Raw genomic sequence first — 25,118 nt, 5'->3', positions numbered from 1 at the left:
ACACACACACCCACACATCCGAAAAAAGCTTTCACTATGACATGTCACTTCAATATCTGTCACTTTATTCGGTGAAAAACATCCATCTGATGACGCATCTGCCTGTTTTACATCACGTCTATTAACAGTCTTTCAAACACCCACAAAACTCACCATTTATTCCACAGAGCAAAAATTTACACAAGTCAAAGAATTCTTGAACTAAAGTTTAACAAGTTTCAGAAAATTATTACACTATCATACTTGCCAGTTTAAAATTAATTCAAACAAGGCGTCAATCTGGAGGGTGATACATGTAGTGATTGGTCATTTATGAACACATGAAAAGACCTGGAGTACTGAACAAATATTAGGACTGTATCCTATAATCCCTGTGTTTAACACTCACACCATTTTATAAAATACACACACACATTTGTGGTAAGTGTGAAACAAAAGTATGACAAGAACCATGTTACACAAAGGCACTACAATTGTCACGTAAGCATTTTTTCTACAACAGATCTGAGATTTAGTCAGTTTGAAGTGCAAATAAGAAGTCTGCTTTGGAAGCATAGTCATTATCCCCACACTGATAGAGCGATCATACTGACATGGAGGGTGGTATTTCTATCTTTCTATCAATCTCTCTTTTTTTTACATTCAATTATATCTATGTTATAATTTCAACTCATTCATAAACATACATTTATCAAATATATATCCTATCAAAGACAAAGTACATGGCTGCAGTAAAAAAACATTTCTATGTAAAAGAGAAAGCAATATTTACAAAGATGCATTGTTAGCACTGCAATGTTTGCATTCATGCTGTGATGAGGCGCAGCAGTAAGAAGATAAGGCACAAGTGTTCATCGACAGTTTTAAATCAGCAGAAACACAAAAAACGCTTGGGTTTAATCTGAATAAAAGTTGCTCTGACAGTTAAGAAATCCCTGATTCCACACGAAAACAAACAGTGTACAAACAAAGAGTACATGCTTAAGGTGCACACATTAGAGTCCGTCAATCGTCAGCCACTCTGGAGCCACATTTCTCGCACTGCACTGACATACATAAAGTCCTTTTCCATTGCTCCATTGCTCCATCGCTCCACCACTTGTGCATGTTCTCATCACAAAGTATGGCAGATAAATGTGAACCAATGTTATCTTTGAAGACTATTAAGAGTTAATTTAATCCCAGACGTCTGAAGAATTTATTCCACACATGGGTGCCGATTTAGATCGTCATATCTGCAAAATCCGGTCTCGTAAATCCTTTCTGTAACACAGAGAAGCAAGATATTTTACAACACTGTTAGGACGTAAACTGAAGAAAATGATTACATAATAACTTTTTCTAATATATATACTTAAATCACATTGGTGTCAAACTAAAACTCCCTTCATGTCGGAATTTGACCTAGAGCGACCTCAGAGCTCACAGCTGTATGCAAACATTTCTGAGTTACGCAATCCAGAGTTTTAAGAGCTTATTTTGTTGCAAACGTACTTAATTTGTTGCAACAATGACAAAAGTAGTTGAGGAATCTGAGAATTCCAATGTATGTAAACTGTATGTCGAACAAGTATTAATGCATTTTTTGTTCAGTTGAGACTTGTTCATGAGGAAATAAGCTGAATGCCGCACCCAAGGGAGGGGCAAGTAGTGATTTGTAAAGAGGCAGTGAAGCTACCTGGTCCTGCCCAAGACTGGGACACACCTGAAACTGACTAGGTGTGTATGCATGTGTGTGTGTGTATGCATGTGTGTGTGTGTGTGTGTTGATTGAGAACAGTGTGAACCGTTTGCGATATATGGGTTGTTAACATATACCGCCAAAATGACGATAGACTTGAAAAGAGAGAGAGAGGAAGGAATGTAACCTGTCACACACATACACAAACCATATCCTACTCTCCCTTTTTTTTACGCTCAGGCACACAAACGCTCAAACACACATGTGGGGATGAGGGTGGCCCCCATGAAGAGAGGCTCTACCACTGAGCTTTGAATTTTGTGTGCTTGCACTTGTTCTTGCCTCTGTTTGAAGCCAGGTAAACCCCCCAAATAAGACATCTTTAAAGACATTTTCCACTTTGCAAAATATGACTTTACATTAATTAATTAATAATCATGCCTTTACCTAAGTGACTTCTCTTTTTATCTCTGCTACCTTTGCTTTTGCAAAGTTTTAAAATTATTTTATTTCCTTACTGGTGTTATAATCTGCTTCTAAAAGACTTGATATAATCTTTAGAAAACATTAAACATTTAAAATTGAATTAATTCCTTTAAATGTTTCTGATTGGATATAGTAAAACCACTACCAACAATACTCTGCTTACACCTGAAAATCGGAAATCTTTACCTATTTAAACTCGATATATATCTTGGATATACTTTTCATTTTTCCACAAATTTTTGTATCATTTGCTCCATCATCTGTCAGCCTTGTTATGTAAATAGTAAATCGACTTGTACTTATATGGCTCTTTTCTAGTCTTCCTGACCACTCAAAGTGATTTTACACTACTCGTCACATTCACCCATGCCAGAAGTGAAGTGTAACCAAGTTAGGGCTGGAAAGGGACTTCTGGGTTTAGAAGAAGAGAAAATACCAACAACGCCACCTTGGGACTTTCACCCAAAGAGATTTAACAATATCCTTATTTTTAGTTACCGACACAGGTAAGTCCACAAACGAATACAAAGGCATGTTTAGGAAAATATATACACAATTATGGTAGAGGCTGCTATTTAGTGAGGAACCATCAGTGTTAACTAATCTCATTCGTTCACATTCACACACCTCTGAACAACAGAGGGAGCAATTCGGGGTTCAGTGTCTTGCTCAAGGACACTTCGGCATGTGACTGCCGGAGCTGGGATCCAACCGCCAACCGCCCAATTGATAGACGACCGACTCTACTCTACCAACTGAGCCACAGGCACCCCTCAATGACTGCCCTCTCTTACCTGTTTGTACGTGCTGTGTAGTTTCTTGTACTGGAACATGTTGCTGAGAACTGTGGCTGCTGCTTTGGCTGCTTTCATCTTCCCAGTGCTGAAAAAAAATCAACATAGTTTATAAAGTGGTTCACACGACACATACTTTTGCAGATATCGCTCTGTGTTTTGAGTAACAGTTAAAGTCAGCGGTGTTAATATGAAAATGTATATTAATGATCGCCACTTTGCAGACATCTCACCTGCTGTCATTTGAGTTCTTAATGGCGACCAGTTTTGACAGACCGTCGAAGAAGGCGATGTCTCTGGCAGCTAGAGAGCTGCCGGTCACCAGGTTGTTGAGGACTCCACAGATGTTGACCACCACCTCGCTGGAGGGCACCTTCTGGTGTCCGTCTGCAGGCAGCTTGGTCACCAAGTGTTGGACCACTGATGTGGCTGGAGGAACCAAGGTTTCATTGTTAGTATAACATGTTTAAGACTCACTTTCACTTCCTGATCTTTTCTTTTATGGGGTTCTGTTTTCTCATGTCTTTGTTGTCAGGCCTTGTCCCACAACCCTGGCTTTAGTATCATAACCCCTGATAATATTGCTCAGAATGTTTTTGATGGTTGCATTCTCAGTAATTGGATGGAAACTTTGCACTTTTTCCAACCAGACAACATTTAACATTCATCCAAATCTATGGGCTGTATCTGATTGTTTACAAGCTGAAGTTTTAGACATCCAAAAAAGCAAGAATTGAGTTCAACAGACATCAGGACATAGAGGCGATGTGAGTGGGGTCACTGTTTTCTTAATAAAACAGAAATGTAACAGCTTTTCTAAGTAGAGGGATCCGGTGGTGCCCTTGGAAGGCAACTCTTTCAGTGTGATCTGGTTTAAATAAAACAACAGGAAATACCACACAACTCTTATCTCTGTTGACTCCAGTCATGTTGAATTAACACTACAAATAATTGCCTCTTTCTTCTGCTTTGATTGCCAAGTTTATGAAAAGACTATCTTTCCAGCTGTGGGAAGCTCATATCGTATTTTTCTGTCAAGAATCCTTTTTAAACCCTGTTATCAAGTAATGTATAAATAGAATAAACAGAAAATGTTCAGTAATTGTTAAAGATGGATGGATCACAAACTCAGACTTGATATCTAACCTTGTTTTTGATGAGGAAATTTGATCTTAAATCTCATTTTAAATTGATTGACTAAATTCGACCAATCCAGTTTGAGCAACCTGATTTGTTTTTGACTAAACAAAATTAAATAATGTCACTATCTCAAACTCTTTAACAAATAAAAATACCAACCAAAGTGTTGTTTATACATTTCCTTACTAAATCTTGGTGTTTAGATGGGGGAGGATATTCACACTATGTTAATTCAGATCCTTACTTTGCAGTGTTAAACCTAATACTTTTAAACATCTGAGGAGTTTATTCTTTTATCATTTAACCAGGCAAATCACACTGAAATGAAACTGTAGTGACGGGAGTGTTCTCTCATTTCCTGAAGTTTGTCCGAACAGATAAACGTGAAGGATAGCATCTAATTATTTGTAACTCAAAGGATCCACACAAGAGAAAGACTGACCCATGGACTCCTTGTTTGTGGTATGGCGGGAAAGGTTTCGGAGTAAGCCTGTGAGAGATCTCAGCTCCAGATCACGCTCAGTTCGCAGGCGGTCCATCACCACAGGCTGCACACGCTCCTGCTCCAGAGCCACCCGGCTCAGCACTGATGCCCACTGCAGAAAGAAATACAGAAAGACAACGTGAAACACTTACCAGAGGATTATTTCATCTGAATGATTCAACAGGAGACCCAATAAATACGCTGCTTACTCACTCCTATTTTTATTTATTTATTTATCTTATTATATGTATTTATTGCTATTTACAAATGTTTTATTTATTTTCTGCTATTATTATTATCATTACTATTATAACATGATGGGTGTACATGGAACAGGATGTACATGTTTGTGTTTGTACGTGTACATTTCTGTTCAAAATTAAGAAAAAAATATAAATAAAGTTATATAAAAAAATAAAAAATGATGCTTCTTACCCGCTTGTCTCCAGCAGTGATGTTCTGCAGCGCTCCGGCAGCTGCCTCGCGGGTGGTGGAGTTGATCTCACAATCGCGCAGCAAACGGACGTACAGCCCAACAATCTGCGGGTGCCACAGCCACTCGACACCCTTTGGTATCCGAGCAACTTCGGTGAAAGTGGACAGACTCTGGTTCTTTTTCTGTGAGGGGGAGGAAAGTATAAAGAGATGGAGTTCAGATTCAACAGTGCAGGGGATCAGACATACATGGAGCTGAGACCGATCAGAAGGCTGAGTGTAGCAACAAAAGAGAACAGTGGTTGAATCACATCTGTGCATACATTTTTGGCTTTCCTGCTTTGAGGTGTGAAGCATCCAATGGCTTCACCCCTTCCTGTATCCTGATCTCTGGTTGGTCCTTCCAGGCGCATCATGGCAGATGGAGGCATCTCACTGTAGAGCTGATAGGAGAGGTTCCTCAAGACACATGCTGAATTTTCCACACCCTGTGAAAAACACACACACACACACACACACACACACACACACACATGCATGAATACACAAGAATTTAGTTTTTTTCATTACAGCAGCTTTGATAACGCTTTATACTTTTCCTGTCTCACCTTGTCCTCTGTCTTGTTGTCATCCATGGAGAGCTTGATGTAGCTCACCAAAGACTCCACCAGTCCGTGTGTTTCTCTCATCAGCTGGCGGGTCTTCTCACTCACAGAGCTCAAATTCCTGAGCACACACAGAGGGAGTTAGAGGTCAGAGAGTTATTTCATTTTTAAGTCAGTCAGGAAGCATGCGTGTCATTACTCTGACCAGATGGTGCAAATAAAGAGGAGTGTGGGAGGGTGTTTCCACTTAAGACAAAGAGCTGCAGAGATATGCCACTGCAGGACACACTTTTAAGAAAATGATGCAGCATTGCAAATATTCCCCTATTGTTGATTCATTTAGAGATAAAACATCAAGATGAACACAAACTGAGCAGAACAAGAGCAACTAGAGCCTGGAAAGTTGTTAACAGCAGTGAAAAGCAATGGGTGGGGTAAAGCTCCAGTAGCTGTCAGCTGACGTAAGAGTTTGTCTCTCCTGACAGAACAAGTTCTCTACATGTAAATCCAAGCAGACACAGACCTACCAGAGTGAATGCATTCAGACAAAAGACAAAGAGAAGACGGATAAGTGAGGTGCACCTGAGGCATCCTGTGGTGTTGTAGAATATTTCAGACTCAGACGGGGTCTGCTGGATGTAGTCAACGTTTCCACCACCCGACTGAGGAATGAGGATCTTCTCAGTGAGATCAGAAAGTGTCTCACGGGCCAGTTTCTCCTTCAGGTTATCTTTAGATGACAGGTTCCAGAGGATACCTGCACAGATTCACACACACCAGAAGAGTGTCAGCAATAGTGACATACATCCTTTTATCCTGCATATTTATGATTTACGGTTTAACTTTTCAACTTAGTTTAACATTTTGGGAAAAAGACAATTCCTTTTCTTGCATGAGTCAGAGGAGGAGTCTGCATGTTTGTTTAGGGGGAAGCTACCACCATCAGTTTTGCTTAGCTGATCATAAAGACTGTAAACAATACAATCACTTAGACTGGCTGTCTGAAGGTCACAGTAAAAAACAGCAGAATGACTTGGTGTTTACTTCAGGAAGGACTATTTCTTGACCAGGTGCAGTGGCTTCCTGTAGTTTTGGAAGCGTTGTGCAGGAAGTTTGAAACTGACAGGGAAACAAAAACAGGCTGACTGTACTGTCCTGTTTAGAGTCTTTGTGTTGAGCTAAGCTAAACGGCAGCTGGCTTTGGGGTCATATTAAACACACAGGCATGAAGATAGCATCTTGCAAAAAAGCTAATAAGCTTATTTTGCAAGACACTGAGCTATGCCCTAAGGCATAACATTGTCAAGTACTTGAAAAACTTGAATAAAACTACAGCAACACACAAACTTGATTTAAAAATGCATGAGAAAAACAAGTAGCAGTGTAGGTTCAACATATGCAGGCACTTTGTGGGAATATAACTCCTGGGTAGCTTTTTGACAAATTCCCCAAGGTAAAAAAAAAAAGGTACAGAGCTACACTTGTTCTGTTATCTATCACTGACACAACTATCCTTCTATCTCACAGATACAAATCAAGTTGTAACGGCTGACAGGAAAGAGTGACAAGGCCTTCCCTCATAAAAGGGAGTGACAGATATACTGTTGGTCAACAGGCCCAGACAACTCCCACACACTCCTTTAACCTCCTCTTCACACACCCTATAGAAAAGACTGCGGCTCCGCCTCCTCATCTGCACACACTCAGACATATGAATCTCTGGAGTGTGGAGCAGAATCATCTATTTAAAGAATTTCAGTCAGCGCTGGAGTTATGAGAAAGAATGACTGGTAGTTCAGCTGAAGACAGATCATTGTGAATGATGACAGCGGATGAACTTGTGAGAGTGAATGAGTGCTACAGGGTGATAAGACTGGGTTAGAATTGTTACGGTGAAAGAAACAACACCGTACTGAAACAAAGAACACCCTTTCAAAAATCTCCTGCAAGAAAAGACAAAGTCAATCTTTGTTGTTGGTTCAGGGAATTCATTTTATCTGTGTTCTTGTGAGAGATTTTAGCTACAGTGGCCTTCTGTTTGTTCGGTGTAAAATAATATCAAGTTTTCTGCGACTTTTTGCTGTTACATTTCGAGGACACGACGGCAAAGATCGTGCTGGATCCACATGTTGGGACAAGCCCATTTGAATTCATTTTTTCACATGCGCGGCAAAAGTCCAAAAACCAGCAGCCTGAGATAAACTCTGCTTGTTGTGTCATGTTGTTGTTTTAATAATGCGATTGGGATTTTCCAACCTGTGATGTTCTTGCGGAGCTCATCGTCGTTCTCTTTCAGGGCCTCCACCAGCTGTGGGATGCCGCCCTCCTCGATCAGGGCCACCTTGTTGTCCATGTTTTCATAGATGAGGTTGCGTGTGGCACCGGTGGCGAATCGCTGCACTTCCTGGTTGTCAGAGTTGAACAGCTTCACCAGCTCACCGATTCCCTTCATGCGACGCACCTACAGACAGACAGGGGGAAAACATGCTGAGGATGTGGGTATCTTTTATTGAATGTGTAGGCAGCTTAGTGTGTGTAGAATGTGAGTCCAAACAAATATAAATAAGGGGAGAATACAGTGTATAGTATCAAATCGTACCAAATCGTATCCTATAATATCGTCCTAAACCATATTGTATCATATTGATCATACCATGTATCATATCTCTTCCTATCCTTTCATAATATATTGTAATTTTCAACTATATCAAGTGACTTCACATTTTCATAAGAAAGTAAATATAAGGCCTTCCTGGATTAAAGCAACGCTGCTTACAATTTATGTTATTTGAACATCTTTTATATCATTTAAAATATTTGTATGTCCAAAACTATGTGCAATCTGGAATTATCCCACACATTTTAGTGTCTATTTTTTTTATTGCCATACTGTTCTTTTAAAGCAACTGCATCGTATTTCCAAACCATTGCAGATGTTCTCATAAATACCTGTTTCACAAAAGTTAAGAGAAGCTTCAGAATCAGTCTCATGCCTGTAAAGTCAATATTTCTGAGCTTATGGGATTTTTTCCCCCTTTAGTCAAAGCCAGGCTATTTTTTTCCTGTCTCTTTATGTTCAGCTGATCTTAACTGCTGGCTGTCCATATTTACCATAAACAGTGGTATTCATCTTTTTATCTTAATCTCTGGAAAACAGTGAAAGTGAACAAGTATTTCAAAGGGTATTCAAAAGTATTTTTATACCTTTTAATACACAATCACCTGGATCATTTTTCAGGAACCTCATTAAACACTGACTTTAATCCGGCTCACAAGGGGCTGTACCCTCAGAGCTGAAAATAACTTCAACAAGCTCAGAGCACAGAGCCAAATCAGGCGACCAACCCACCAAGAGATAAGAGTTTTAATCTCTCCTGCATGTCTGCCATTCAACACCTACTAAGGGCAGAGTCCACCTGCACTTACAGTGATGGTAAATGGAGCAACATGTGGAACAAAATGAAGAACAGCAGAGCAGAAGAAAACTGTAGCTACTTTATGTCTCCAGAAAGATGTCTCACAAGCATGAAAACTATTTTTATGGCTCAGTTTCTCAATAAGTGACTGCAGAAAGGGAAGACCCAAAGGAATTCTAACCACCAGCTCCGTCTGTACAAGTACCTTACCTCATTTTTAGCCTCGCTGTCATTGTAACACTCGTGTTGAATGTAGGCAGCACCAAGGACCTGCATCTCAGGGTCGGGCTCGCTCAGGTTCTGCACAGCGGTTTGCATGTCCAAAGCGTTAATCCTGTTAAATGAGCAAACACAATTAATCAAAGAATCTTAAACATTGCATTTATGTAATTACATTGCTGTTACGTATGGTAGCACAAAATATGTCTTGTGGATGCTTGATTGCAAACAACAAAGAGGCCACAGTAGTTATTCAAAGATGATTTGTTTCTGGCCTGCAAAATTCAGCGTGTTGAATTTCTTCCAAATCACACAGTGGTCTACAAATCTGCTCGGCTAACCACATGCAGTGGGATGTGTGAAATGTGAGGCCTGAAACTGAGCTGCCACACCCAAAACCAGTTCTGCCACTATGGAGCCACCTCCCAATCCACAGTTCTTATGAAATACACTGTTCCCATTACACACTCCTTCACTAAATCCTCCTGAAATGTTACACACATTGGTGTTTGACGTTCACTCAGTTTCGCTGATGTGCAGACAAACTGAGTCTAAACTGAGTCATCAGAATGTGCAGAGCGGTCGTCTCTTGTTTTGTTTTATAAGATAATTAAAGGATGCGGCTGGTATTGTTTCATATGGTTAAAAACAACAATCTTCTGTATCTTCTCCGTCAGACTCAGCATTAAATCCTAGTGTGCCTACTGAACACATGAAGCTTTAAAAAAACAAGTTGAATGTTTTGTTTGTTTAGAGAGTTAGGAACTGTAGTTTTAAGCAGACATTACTCATTAAACTGAATTAAATCAAAATACATTTTGTGGACTATTTCCAGCAGCGGATGAATACACATTTGTCGGACTCCCTCATATTTACAGGAGCAGAATCGTATGTCTAAGTTTGACTCAATTAAAAATACAGATGCCCGAAATAGTTGCTCACTGATGTACTTTTCGAACAAAAGAGGAACTGAAGATAAAACTACGGTATACCAGGCTTTGTTTGCACGAATAAAACTCGTCAGTATCACATTAGTGTTCTTTTTGTCTTTTGTCAGGATATTTTGACGAGAAGGAAGTTATAGAGAAACATCAGACTCGTGTTTACTGGCCTATCAGTTAACATCAGCATGTTTTCAGGATTGATCTTATGGTTAATAAGGTTCAATGCGTCGATCCAGTAAAGTGTGTAGTAGGCACTGTCAAACACTACAGATCTGTCAGAAACGTGCAATGCCATGTGTGGTGAATGCAAGATAAGATGATTGTGAATACGAGCAGAAATAATCTTTGAATTCATTAGTCATGTCATTTCCTCACCCACTGAGGTTGCCCATGCTGGCTTCCATATCCATCCCGTAGATGTCTGCGCCGCGGCCCACACTTTGCATGCTTTTGATGGACATGGCGCGGGACAAGGTGCCCTGGCGCTGCATCATCAGGTTGCCCTGAGAGGCAGATGACACTCCAGGTGTAATGAAGCCTCTGTCCACCCCGTCCATCCCCATGCCAAAATTGCTCCCGCTTGAGGTCTGCTGCATACTTCCCATGCTCATCCTGTTTTTGCCTGCAATCCTGCTGATGGTGCGATAAGCCGGACCTCTGTACGGGGCATGATGAACTATCTCTGTCTGTCCTCCTGCCATTCCTCCACCACCCGAAAGAGTGCCGCTCAGAGATCGACGCATGGGAGCCTGTGAGGTCATGGTGCCTCCTTGCCTCATCTGGCCGCTGTAGCCGTTGATGGCGCTCTGGGTGTACTGGCGGGTGTAGGTGGCATCCCTGTCGGACAGCAAGCTGCCGGCATCGCTGCCATCCATCATCCAGGGATTAACCTGCTCTGTGTGTGCCCGCACTGCATGCATGGAGAGGGTCTCTGGCTCCATACGCATCTGTGGTTTGGTACCCATACGTATGTCTTCTCGGTAGTAATGACTACCACCTCCAGTATTATACCCACCTCCTCCAACACTATATCCACCTCCTCCAACACTATATCCACCTCCTCCAACACTATACCCACCTCCTCTAACACTATACCCACCTCCTCCACCCCCGACACTGATCTTGTGGAGTTGGGCCAGGTCAGGGCCTGCAGACCGGGCACTGAAGTTTTGCTTGGATATACGTGGAAGCTAAAGATAAAGAAAAATGCTTCTGTTAAAATAAAATGTGCGATAAGAGTGATTCATTGTACTGTAGTGAACTCTATGAGTGGATGAATTTGTTGTGAGTCACTGCTCATGGACAAAACAGTTGCTAAATTTCAACAAAGGAAGACTTTATATTGCTACACACAGTGGTCTTCTTTCTTCTATAATTGTCCTATTAGACCTTTGTGCTGCAGTCGTGTTGACTGACCATCACATCCTGTCAATAAGACAATTAATTGGCATTAGAGGAACAGCTTTCACTTGGTTTGAATCTTATTTATGAGATCGATCTCAGTTTGTACATAGAAACAAGAAATCCTCTGTGCAAGGTCAGTCATGGAGTTCCTCAAGGTTCAGTGCTTGGACTGACTCTTTTCACATTATTTGTGCATCTTGGGAGGGAATATCATGAGAAAACACTGCATACATTTTCACTGTTAAACAGACGACATTCAATTATACTTTTAAGCCACAATAAGCCAGTCAGCTTACTAAACTAGAAGTATGTCTTCAAGACATCAATGCCTGGATGACCCAAAAAATGTTTTGCTGCTCAACTCAGACAAGACTGAAGTTATTGTTCTTGGCGCCAAACAGCTCGGTGACATTTTCTAATGATATAACTGCCTTGGTTGGCATTAGCCACCATTGTAAGAATCTGGGATTATAACAATGGTTCTTCTATTTGATCAGGATTTGTCTTTCAACTCCTTTTCCAAGGTCATCCTTCTTTCACATTTGCAATACTGGAAAAAATTAGACACATCCTGTCTCAAAATGATGCAGAAAAACGTTTCCGTGCGTTCCTTACCTCTAGCTTGGATTTTTGTAATTCCCTTTTATCGGGCTACTCTAATAAGTCTCTAAAGTCTCTTCAGCTGGTCAAAAATGCTGCAGCTCGAGTATTGACAAGAACTTGGAAAAGAGAGCACATATCTCCTGTGTTAGCTTCTCTACACTGTGTCCCCATAAAATCTCTTCCTCTGACCTACAAAGCTCTTAATGGTCAGGCACCATCATATTTTAGAGAGCTCACAGGGCCCTGGAATATTACACTCTCAGAAAGCATGCCTTCTTGTCATACCTCAAGTCTCTAATAGTAGTATGGGAGGTAGAGCCTTCAGTCATCAGGCCCCTCTTCTTTAGAATCATCTACCAGTCAAAGTCTGGGAGGCAGACACCCTCTCTACTTTTAAGAGTAGGCTTAACTCTTGGCTAGGGGAATAGGGTTGGCTCAAGCTTGGACCAGCTCTTAGTTATGCTGCTATAGGCCTAGACTGCCAAGGGAACTGGCACACTTAGCTCCTGTCTCTCACTCCCTCCTCGAACTGTTTGCATGTCACCAACTTTAAATCTTCATGTCCATCGATATTTCTGAAAGCTGTTGAGCTCCCTTGTCTCGTAGGTTCCTCTGAATCATTGCTGCCAATGGCCCGCTGCTGTGGCCCTGCCTTGACAAATGCTACAACTATTAATATCAGTCTCATCATTTTTATCACTGTTATAATGCAAATGTTATTTTTTTTATTTACTCAACTCCATTGGCAATAACTGATATTATTATTCCTACCCCCATTATAAACATCATTATTGTAAATTCCATTATTAGACCCACACACTTCTAGCATTTTCATTGGCACTGTAACCATAAGTCTGTATGGAGTGTTGTTTTCTTGCTTTCTCTATTCATCTCTCTCTTCCTGCATCGCCCTCTTTCCCAATTAGAGTCCAAACAGATGGCTGTTCAACATGAGTCTGGTTCTGCTCAACTCAAGGTTTCTGCCGGTTAAAAGGACGTTTACCTTGTCACTGTTACTTGCTACATGCTGCAGAGTACTTTGCTCTGGATTAAGATGAGATAAGATAGACTCTTATCTCAGTCTTGAGTAAGTGTCTTAGGAATTGGCTCTATAGAAATAAAGACTGACTGATCATAATAGTTTTAAAAGTGATATCTTGACTAACAGTAAAGCATGTTAAATCTCTCAAACAACTGAGGCACAAAGCCAGCGTCGTCCTGTTAAATCATCAAAATAAAGGAATCTAGAGGGAGGACTTGAAAACTCGAGCTGATCTCATCACAGCCTCCTGTGAAATACCACGCCTGCTGGGTCCAGGCTGACCCATCCTGACACCAGCAGAGTTTCTGTGATTGTGTTTTGGTTTATTTTAGACATCTAGTTAAGTGACCCATTACATGATTGCCTGATTATTTCCACAGGATGTGTTCATACATGCTGAGAGAGTGAGATAGTGCTGCTGTGCTCACCATTGTTTTAGCGCCTGAGTGCATGTAGGAGGATTTAGAGGTGAATCCTGGGTTATAGGTCTGGTATTTCATCGTTGAAGAGCCACCGTAGTCTGGGAGGAAGGAGAAAAACAGAATGACAAATTAACAATACTGTCAGATTATTACAGGACTGTGACAAAAATAATAAAACAATTAGAAATGATAAAATAATAATAAGAAAGAAATAATTGCTTCCTGACCTTCATGTTTAAACCCTATTAACCATTTCAGGGAGTAAAAATATTGCTATGAAAAAAAAACTTCCAAATTAAGTACAAAGTTATTGTTGCTCTAAAAGAAAAATCCTGAGTCAGTTAAGCGAGCAAGCTTTGCATATTTTCTTTTAGCCTTTAATCACTTTTTTCATAAGCTAATAATGAACTGAACTTCAGGAGGATCTGAATTACTTTAAATATTAACACTTCTGCATCTTAGCATTATTACAGTCTGATACATTAGCTGTGAGAAAGACAAATTAATATCATGTTGCTGTGTTTGAAAAGTGTTGCTCACATATCTGCCTCCCTCGCACGTCTCCAGTTGGAGCACATTACTCCAATCCTGGCCTCCCTCCACTGGCTACCTGTGCACTTAAGAGTCTGTTTTAAAATTATTTTATTTGTTTTTAAATCTTTAAATGGTCTGGCCCCGCCTGACCTCTCTGAGCTCCTTCACCCCTACGCTCCTGCTCGGTGCCTCAGGTCAGCTGATCTGCTGCTCGTGGAGGTACCGAGGTCAAAACGGAAGCTCAGAGGGGATAGAGCTTTTTCTGTTGCTGCTCCTAAATTATTGAATGAGCTTCCCCTCCACATTAGACAAGCCTCCTCACTGTCCATTTTTTAAACTTGTCTTAAAACCCCATTTTTATTCCTTGGCTTACAACCCCGCGTGAGACTCTGCTCCTGTTTTAGTGTTTTATGGTTTGTTTTTATTTATTGTTTTATTGTTTTTATTGTTTTAATTGTTTTAATTGTTTTATGCCTGCGTTGTTTTCTCTATTTATGTAGAGCACTCTGTTTCGGCTGTGGTCATTTTTAAAGTGCTTTATAAATAAAGTTGAGTTGAGTTGAGTTGAGTTGTCATGTTGTCATGTTGTAGACCTTTTCATTTATTTTTATTTTTTGTCCACTATTTAGGTTTTGATCATATTTCAGTTTCTGGAAGCAAGTAGCTCTCGTTTGTCTTCAATCGGAAAGCTTGAGTCATGAATCAAACACTGAGAGGTCAACGAAAAGTTTATGGAAATTGCAACACATTCTATTATTCAGCAAGTTGTGAGGTCAGCTATCACCATATGACGATGTGTGACTTTTATTTCATCACTTTCAGCTGGCAAAGTTAATCAATTGAGATTGTATCATGCAGTAGCAGAAAATACTGTGGTTGATTACCCCCAGCTTCAAGTTTGTCTTTAACATGAACACTTTCAATGGTGTTTGTCATGTCAGCTGATCAGAGAGTTCAGCCACATACATAAATGACAAAGCATCAAGTCGACCCTGACCAATCGTCGAACAATAATGATCCTTTCAGAAGCTCAAGGGTCCAATTCTTGATTGAATTCTTAATTACACAAATACATGTATTTATGTTTCCTTTATTTCTCATGTAGGTTTAAGTAATGAGAACTGGGGTAGACCCTCTCTCTAAAAGATCCACTCTCCAGAATCATTCAACTCTAAAGGCTAAAAGAGACTAAGTCTTATCCTGAACAGTATTTGAGATACAACATCTGACACAGCGAAGGTGGATTTAATCTTAGCGTGACAGCATTAACAAGGTGTCACGCCTCTTTTATTTAAAACAATGACCAACCGACCTGCATGAAAGGCATACTGCACTGTTTGAATAGCAGGTGTCAGGTAGCACCGAGGACTGAATATTCAATGAAAAACAGCAGGACCTGACCAGCCACCAGCTCAGAGTCTCTGGTTACCCTTCATTTTGAGAGCAGCGGCACATCTGACACACAAAGACACTCATCGGACCTTCTCAGCACAGAGAGTGTGTGAATGTTTTGCTCTAAAAACCAGCAGAGTGACCTGACAGACAGGAGATGAATGCGATGGCAGCCCTTAAGTAAATGTTCACCAAGATGGGAAACATCATTGGCTCAAATGTCAACTAAAGGAATGTCTAATATGTTAACTGTACTGTATGTGTAATTGGTTAAATTGTACCATAATTTTCCGGCAGATTGAATTCATTTATCATCCTTTGAATTATTTACAGAAAATTAAAACAGACTCTCTGTGACTTGCTGCTCCAGGTGTGTAACAAAACACTCTAAAGCCATGCTCACATATTGATGATAGTTTTAGAAAATGCTAATACATTTTAATGAAGTTTGTCTTTGGGGTTTTCTGCCAGGTGAATGCAATTTGTGTAGCATCATCAAATTATTTTAGCCCACCCCATATATTTACCTAAATCTAACCAAGTGGTTTCAGGGCCTCAACCAGAGGTGTCAAGTATCAAAGTACAAATACTTCATTACCTTACTTAAGTAGAAATTTTGGGTATCTATACTTTACTGGAGTAATTATTTTTCAGCCCACTTGTTACTTCTACTCCTTACATTTTCACGCAATTATCTGTACTTTCTACTCCTTACATTTCAAAAATAGCCTCGTTACTCCTGTTTCATTTCGGCTTGTTTTCATTTCAGCTTGTCATCGTTAAAAAAAAAACACATTTATGTACATTGATATTCCAATAAAGGCTTTTGATAACATGCCTGTGAAGTTTGACTTTTTGCACCATTACAATTCTTATAGGCAACTAGTCATCATATCTTCTGCTCCATGAAACACGTTAATGCTCAGTAGTACATATATATGTTCTTTAATGTATCTGCATTGTATGAAAATGCATTCATGTTCAATGGGCATAAATGCGTCTGAATCAGGTGCAACCCAAATATTTCAACACTGACATATTAATATAACATTATAGTCATTATGGCCTTTAGAGAAATGTTTTTTTTGAGAGGTGGGGTAGTGCACTATAGGCCCCTGTGACACAGCCTAAGCTTTTGTCCTTAATGGCATGTTTTCCCCTTACATTACTTTTACTTTTATACTTTAAGTCGTTTTGAAACCAGTACTTTTACACTTTTACTTGAGTAAAAAGCTTGAGTTGATACTTCAACTTCTACAGAAGTCTTGTTAAACCCTAGTATCTATACTTAGCTCTACCTGAGTAATGAATGTGAATACTTTTGACACCTCTAGCCTCAACAGATCAACCTGCAACCATTTCACAACTCCAACCATGTGCTACAAGTTTGAAGTTTGCTATCACTAGAAGTTCTTGGTCTGGTGTCCGAAAAGAAGATTCTGGTAAAATAGGCAGTCAAAGATGAGTTCGGGTCTCCCTTGAAAACCGAATTCACTGACCCTAACATGACGCCTTTATTTGATACATTTTGTTGCCTCTTATGCTGCATTCCATAAGACTTTCTGCTAAAAATCCCTGAGGGCAAACGTCTCCATGTGCTGTCTGGTTTGTTGTGTCAACATGCTAACACTTGCTGACTAGTTCAAAACTCAAACTCAAGCTGGGCATCATGGAAATATCTTCTTGTTTGCTTTTCTCTGAATCTTAATTTACATCCTATATGCTAACAAAGACGATGCTAACATACTGGTGTTTAGCAAACATTTTGAGACATGTTAAAATCCTAATGTAGCATGTTAGCATGCTAGAAAAGGCTCCTGAATAGTAAACACAAATTCAGCAGACGATACTGTGTAGTGATGTAGGTGTTTTGTCACATAAAGCAGGGGTTCCCAAACTTATAAGCCTGCGACCCCCAAAATATTGGTGCCAAAGACTCTCGACCCCCACTGTCCCTTAAAGTGATTTAATGTGGCTTCATTTAGCTGGTCTGCAGAAAATGACCCTACCTATATGAGCATGCGTCTGTGTTTCCTGTGCCGTTATGAATTAACCTACTGCTACTGATGCTTTTGATTATTAACTGTTCATCAACCCTAAACTTAGGAGTCATCTGGCAAAAAGAAAGGCAGAAAATTCATTACATTTTTCTATTTTCAAGGTTTTATTTCAAGTGTAGCTACTATTTTTGTCTATTTTCTTTACTATAAAGGGTAAAAATTACTATTTTTAAACAACTTTTGTCATTCAACTTTTTTTGCATTTTTTTCAGTATTTCTTTTTTCAGTTAACAAAATATATATAAGCAATACAAAATCAACAAAAAGAGAAGAAAAAATAAATAAATAAAATACAAAATAATAATAATAATAATAATAATAATAATAATAATAATAATAATAATAATAATAATAATAATAATAAACAGTATAAAAAAAGGACGATAAACATAAAAAAAGGAAGGTAAATAAACAAAAATAAATTATATTAATAACAAATATTTTTAGATAACTTTAAAAAAAAAAACATTCTGGAAGACATCTCACGACTCCCCATTTGTGTCTAGTGACCCCCCAGGGGATCACGACTCACACTTTGGGAACCCCTGACATAAAGAATAGAAGAAACAAATATTGATGAGATGATAAGTCTGCATGAAATTGAGCAATCATCATTATCCTGACTGGGATGTACTAACTAAACTCTTTTAAAATTGTCAATTTAAATGGTGGCACTGGAGGAAAAGTCAGGGATTCACCAAAGAAAAGTAATCCCCCAGGGATGATAAACAACTGTAGCAAATGAAACCTTCAATAACTTTCATTATTATTTTTGGATCAGAGTGCAGACTGACTGAGCATGACTAAACAGGTAACCAGCCTCGAAGCTACCTGTCAGGAGCCAGCAATCAATGCTGAAACTAGGTCACACTGATCATATTACAAAACTAATCATTTGGCCCTGAGTGAGCTCAACGGTCAATGATCTACAACTGATCTTCAACTCAAGTTCCAAGTGAACTAATGAAATAATTTGAGAACACTTTTAAACACAAAGACAGTCCTCTTAGTGTGACTGTGTTTACAACTCTGATGTATGTTGTCTGAACACAGTGGTAGGATTTAAAGTTCCTCAGTTGGGAAGAGGGGAGGCTGAACTCACTCACTCACGCACTCACTCACTCACTCACTCACTCACTCACTCACTCACTCACACCAAAACCAGTTGGTATAGAGTGATTGAAGCGTCTCTTGGCCCGTCCCCAACCCAACCCTGCCAACGCCCAACACACCTTTACAACACAGATAACACACCTTGAAAACTCCGTCAGCAATAAAAAATGTTCTCCCTCTGTTGTGCTTTGAAAAAAAAGGATGTTTGGTCTTGAAGCCAAGGCTTCCCACACATGTACACCCCTTTTTTCCGCTCTAATTTTCTGCTCAGACTTGCCCACCTGTGAACACCTATAAGTCACTGCTGTGAATGTGAATGCACAGTGGTCCTGTAGATACTGGAGAGGAGGAGGAGGAGGAGGATGCATTTCTTGTGGATCCCTCTGGGTGTTTTTCTGAGAACACTCACACATCCATAATGAGCTTCTCTAAAAAGCCACAAACCACTAAAGTGATAGCTTTTGTTTTGTTAAGGATTCTTCTCCCTCTTTTGTTTTAAAAGAAGATGGACACAACGTGGCAACATTTGATGTTTTCCTCCAGGCACAGCCCTGGGCAAAGGACACACTGAGATTACAAAACATCCAGCTCAGCCAAATATTCACAGTGTGGCCGTGTTTGAAGTGGCAGATGCAATTGACAACTGAGAAAGGCGGTAAAACCAGACAGTGACCCATTTAGCAATAGTGTTTTATGTCCCTCTACATTCCAGTCATTAAATTGGCATGAACAGTATGTTTTTTTCTGTTGGGGCAGGTATTGTTGGCGCCTCTGGGAAATACTTGAACTACAAGTGTGAGAAACGATTCTTCGTCAACCTGGATCTCTGAAGCCTCCATTTAAGAGGTCAAACAAACACAGGCCTGACATCGAGCTGCTCAGCCTGCACACTGTAGATTGGAGGTGACACAATGAATTATGGGACGTGAAGGAATGTCCTCACGCATCAAGCAGCAGCAACCATGTGCACAGGTTTTAGTCACAAAAACAAAACAAGACCACGTCCATGTGAAGCTGTATTCTAACTCCAATTCAGCTCCTCGAATGTGTCCTGACAAGCAGGTAAACTAATGCTTGATTTTCCTGGAAGCATCCGCTGCTTACGTAACAATCCCGCCTTGGCTGATTCTGACTCAGACAGACGCCATTCGACAACATGACGTCTTTAGACGACACAACAGCTGGTTCTCACGACACTGTCATCTCCCAAGTATCTCCTGAACCCTCGCCTCTTAAAGCTGAGTAAGACCTGCTGAAACCCAGCCTCACAGACAGAGAGAGGCTTTCATGTCAGTGTGTTATCAGGGGAGTTCATGAAAGCAGCGCTTGTGTAGGCCTGTTACATATTAACCCTTTCTCATGAGCAGGTATACAGAGGGGTAGGATTCACTCCTGAATGAGGTTTCAGTTCAGGTTCAGCTGCTACGAATCTGCAGAGCAGCTGAACAGCCAAATTCCCAGATGAGCTTACGGGAATCGAGTCCAGAGGAATGCAGCAGGGACGAGCATACACACAAAAAAAATCCAACTCAGCCACACAGAGGAACACAAACAGACAACAGAAGTCATAAATACATGCACGCTCTTTCATAAGGTAGTGAAAGCTGCTGACTGATCTGAAGCACTTTTTGGTTCCAGACAGTCACGTGCTCTTAAATTGAATTTGTCATCTCAGTCATATAGCCAGCATAGACAAAAGAAAACAACTGAGCTTTCAAATGAAATGGGACTGATGTTTGGTTTTCTACGTCATTACACAAAACATCTAAAACTAAGACATCTGACTAAGAAAAGTGAAGTCTTGGAGGGGAAATTCAGTCAAATATTCAACCTGTCACTTCTTGTTAGCTGTAACATCAAAAAGGAAACACCTGCCTTGGGTGGGTTTAAATTTTACAAACATAAACAAGAGAACAAACAGAAGCATTTCGAGGAATGTCCAGTATTTGATGTTTAACATTACAGTTCCTCATTGGAGCCCCTTAAGAAAAGCTTTATTTGGAGTTAACCCAAGGGAAACAAGGTTAGAGGACTGAGTGGCCAGATAAGAGCTAATCAAATAAATGGGTGCCTGAGAAACTGTAAATTAAGCACTGCAGTAGGACACACCGACACCCGTTTCTGTACCTGTGTGGGGACCCCATGTGGATATGATTTCCAGTGCAATATCTCAACAACCATGTGCAATATTGTAATGTATTCTATAACATATTGTATTATTATATTCATCCACTAAAATTTGCACTCTGGCTTAGGCTAATTCATTTATTTATGTCTTAAAAGTACTTCTACACCTTTCTTTGTACAGATAGTATTTTTATTTAGAATTTTTAAGGTTAGTTTTTAGGTTCCTATATTTATTGCCCTTACTGTCTTGTTAAGTACCAGTGTTCCATTCACCACGTCAAATTCCTTGTTTGTGCAAGCTCACTTGGCAATAAAGTTTTCTTGAATCTTCTTGAGTCTTGATATACATTTAACTCCAAGCGCCCTTCACCAAGAAACACTCTGATAGAGTCACTGTAGACCTGTGTGATATAGAGACTTGTTGGTGTTTACCTGACATGGCGTAGTTCGAGGCTGACCCATTCTGACGCGGAAGTGTGGACTTCTCCGCGAGTCTCATCTTGACCTGATTCTGCACGCGCTGTGCTCTGGACAGCTCGTCCATAGCCGAGCCCCCATGCCCGACCTGGGAGTCAAACCCGTAGGTGGTGACTGTGGTGTTTGGCTGTAAAGCGGACAAAAAGACGGTTTCTGAGGGAGCGGTAGTCATGGTGGAAAGAGAAGAAGAGAGACGCTGGCAGTGCGTCTGGACTGAACTGCAGAGCAGGTTGTTGGAGCGGCTGAAACTATCTGAAGGATCCAGAGAGAACGAGCTCAGCTGCTCAGCTGCTCTGCCGCTGGAGGAGGGGCCTCGAGAGCTGACACTAAACTACCTGACCCACAGGTGGTGCTTCTTTCTCTTTTCACTGATTTTCAGAATTTTGACCTCCTAACGTAAAATCACCGTCTCTCTGAATATAATAGTCCTGAATTTAAACTTTTGGATCCCCTCCTGTAAAACCTAACAGCTCCTTTCTACCCTACATTCAATCTGCACACTCAAAGTAATTTGTATTTTTTTGTAATTTATTTATTATGGGATATCCCCTTGCGATGCAGCATCTCGTTTTCAAAGGGGTCCCAACAAAACACAAAGCAAATTAATACACACAAAACAGTAAATCACAACAAACACAAATACAAAAACACAGACAGCTCTCCCTCACCCTTACTCACTCCTGGAACCACCTAGTACCCCATCATTAAACAAAAACCTTGAAAATAGACAGCATCAACAAAAGAAAATGGCATCTAAAAAGCACATTAACATACGTCAGAAACAGGAACAGCTTTTTTTTTTAAATGATAAAACACATTTGATTTAAAGCAGTGGATGGAGGTGGTGAATTTAAGAGAAGGGGGTAGATTATTCAAATCAGATGGGGCTTTGTATTTGAATGATCTGTGACCAATTTCTTTATGGATTCTGGGGACAATGAAGTAGCTTTTTTTTTACATTTGTCTCAACCTCTTCTTTTTGTTAGTAACCAAAAATGAAGGTCCTATTTGAGAAAATAATCACTGAGGCATATTTTTTAGCAGCTGAACGTTTTAAAGAGATTGTTAAATTTATGTTAAAATACCAAAGATGAGGCTAAGTTTTGCCATAACATGATACAAGCAGGGCATAACTGAATGAGATATACAGTATATTATTTTTTTTTACTTCTGACACACTATTTCAGAGGGATTTTTTACCTTTATATATCACTGCATTCATTAGAATCCAGTTTGTTAAATAATTTACATTTAGAAAGGTACGGAAGTCCTAAGAGGACATTAAATACATTTCATTTTCACCATTTTCTCAAGATCTCACCTTTTTTTCATTATCTCAGGGGAAAAACTCTTGTTATCTCATGATCTCGACTTATTCATCTCGTAGTAACGGGATCATTTATCTCGTTATCTCGAGAAAATGAACTTAGTTTTTAATTATCCCGTTATCATGAGATAAATAAGTCAAGATCTTGAGATAACAAGCGTTTTTTTCTCAAGATAATGAGAAAAATAAGTTGAGATCTTGAGAAAACAATTGAAATGAACACATTATCTCAAGAAAACGGTGAAAATAAAATGTATTTGACCATGTTCCTTTAGGGCTTCCGTATAAAGGTGCAAAAGAAAGGCAAATAAAATTGACTTAAGTCGAAAAAGTAAACCTAAAGTGGGATGTTATTCTTTAAAAGTTACACTATGAATACCAGAAATCAGTTGAAATGCATCCTCCTGAACCACGCAGCATTTATTTATTGTTTTTAATTTACCTTAAACAAACATTAAGCTGAGTTTTTTTAATTCATTGTTACTTTTTTGCTCCATTCATCTCCACTCTTGTGACAGCAAACACTGAAAGTAAGAGTGTGGTCTAACCAGTTCAAGTAGCTGTTAGTCACCCAGCTGTGTGTGAGAGCCTGTGATTACAGGGGATTCATGCTGAAATTAATAACGCGGTCAAATGTAAGAGGGCTGGACTTTCTGTCTACAATAAGTCATCAAATTCTCATTCATTGACGCTCTGATGTCACATGTCATCCTGTGCTTTAACACCGACATCTGTAGTGGTGGGATGTAACCAAGAATGTCATCATATCATTGACTGCAAGAACATTTTTCACAACTCCTACATTTAGTCTGTATCACACAATTCAACCATGCTCCTTTGCAGCTTTAGATTAATGTATCACACAATTCAACCATGCTCCTTTGCAGCTTTAGATTAATAATAAAAACATAAAGTGATGTACACCTCAAGTTATTATTGTTGACAAAGTTTCATCATGTGCATTTTCATATTTGCTCTGATGGGATGCTAAATGCATGATTACTTAAAGCCATAGACTGTATAAATAGCTTAAAACAGAGTAATTCTACACTGACCAGAAAACACATACATTTTGCGGCTCCCTGCCTGTTTCTTGCAGCAGACACTACTCATCAAGTATGATAAATCTACTCATCTAGATTAAAACATGAAAGCTGTGTGTATTATGTTGTCCCAACTTAACCCCTCACATGTGCTGCACTGAGGAGAGCCTCATCAAAATCAACATTTTAGACTTTTACGCAGTTCTCTTCTACAGCAACACAAGCAAACTACAATATACTGAATTGGTGATAAGCTGATGCTACATCTTGAGCCTCATAAAGTTAACAACTGATTAAAAACTGCATCTGAATTTTTTTTAATATATCCAAATATGTTGTATGGCCTTACTGTAGTGCGCTTGGTAGAGTGTAAGATTAACTACTATCACCCAAACTTTAAGCTCCAGTGTGCGACAAGAAGTTCTGAATAGTAACAGAGCTCTGTTTCTACAAATTGACATGAATTATATCCAATTTCGCCATTGACGTTAAGCATGTACAAATGAGGGACTGTTACAAGGTGTGGCACTGTCCTAGGCTATTATTACGTTGGAGCCACTCCTCAGCTTTATCAAGTTTGTTTTATTTGAGCTTAGCAACTATGAGTCACTGCAGTGATACACTGATATGAATCATGGGAGTGCTGCATAGACACAGGGTGTCTACCTGTGTAGTGAAAAGTTTAAAAAATGAAGTGTTGGAGCGGAATGAACATTACTTTCTAATTAGATCAAAGTGTTAAAACATGTGGCCTTTTAATCGCTTTATTTACGAGATTTCTACCTGACTGCTTTCTTCTGTTCAGATGCATTAAAGCAGAAATGAAGAGATAAGATGCAGGCGGTACAAAGGTTGGTCAATAAACCATACATTTTGTTAAGGATAAAGCAGAAGCTACTGAACGAGAGCAGATCAACACAGTACATTAAAACTACACAGCCTACAGTGACAGAAATACATTCAGCTTTCTCTACTCCTCATTACCTGGGAAATCACTTTTCATTATAGTTCAAACATTTCCTCACCCTGCATTGTTGTTGCATCAATAAAACAATCAATCACAGCTTAACATGCAAGTGCTTAATGTGGCTCTGTAAGCTCTCACTGAAATCAATTACTCTACAATCTAAACATTAGTAAATCACATTAATCTGGTATATTTTCTTTTTCACTCACCATTACAGTTGAGTCTGTGTAGATGGCAGATGTTGAATAGAGTATTTTCCTCTCCGCTATAGTGAACCTGCTTGTGTGTGCAGGTGATCTTACCTTGTGGGTTATTAGACAGTATCAAAAGTTATAGTCGCAGACACCGCCCTGCAATTATGATCGTAGGTATATGCAGGGCTAACAGAAACAAAGCGATGAGT

At 39.6% G+C, this 25,118-nt stretch overlaps 1 protein-coding gene across 2 annotated transcripts; it reads right to left on the bottom strand.

Annotated features, from left to right (window-relative positions):
- Nucleotides 1-44: 44 nt before the first annotated feature.
- On the bottom strand, nt 45-25,049 carry pkp3a (plakophilin 3a). Of its 2 annotated transcripts, XM_034685085.1 has the most exons (14): nt 24,925-25,049; nt 21,334-21,505; nt 13,682-13,773; nt 10,580-11,394; nt 9,252-9,375; nt 7,882-8,086; nt 6,208-6,382; nt 5,629-5,746; nt 5,344-5,508; nt 5,021-5,203; nt 4,544-4,697; nt 3,195-3,390; nt 2,962-3,049; nt 45-1,263 (listed from the first exon to the last, which is right to left on the bottom strand). In XM_034685085.1, the coding sequence occupies exons 1-14, from the start codon at nt 24,925-24,927 to the stop codon at nt 1,222-1,224; spliced, it is 2,532 nt and encodes an 843-aa protein (XP_034540976.1). In that variant the 5' UTR covers nt 24,928-25,049; the 3' UTR covers nt 45-1,221. The 2 variants fall into 2 exon arrangements, with proteins under 2 accessions (XP_034540976.1, XP_034540975.1); XM_034685084.1 differs by lacking the exon at nt 24,925-25,049 and having other exon boundaries at nt 21,334-21,714.
- Between the last annotated feature and the right edge of the window lie 69 nt (nt 25,050-25,118).

This window comes from Notolabrus celidotus, chromosome 6 (genome assembly GCF_009762535.1).
Source record: "Notolabrus celidotus isolate fNotCel1 chromosome 6, fNotCel1.pri, whole genome shotgun sequence".
Classification (NCBI taxonomy): Eukaryota; Metazoa; Chordata; class Actinopteri; order Labriformes; family Labridae; genus Notolabrus; species Notolabrus celidotus.
The sequence above is the reverse complement of the archived record's forward strand: the minus strand, read 5'-3'. Positions and strand labels throughout refer to the sequence as shown.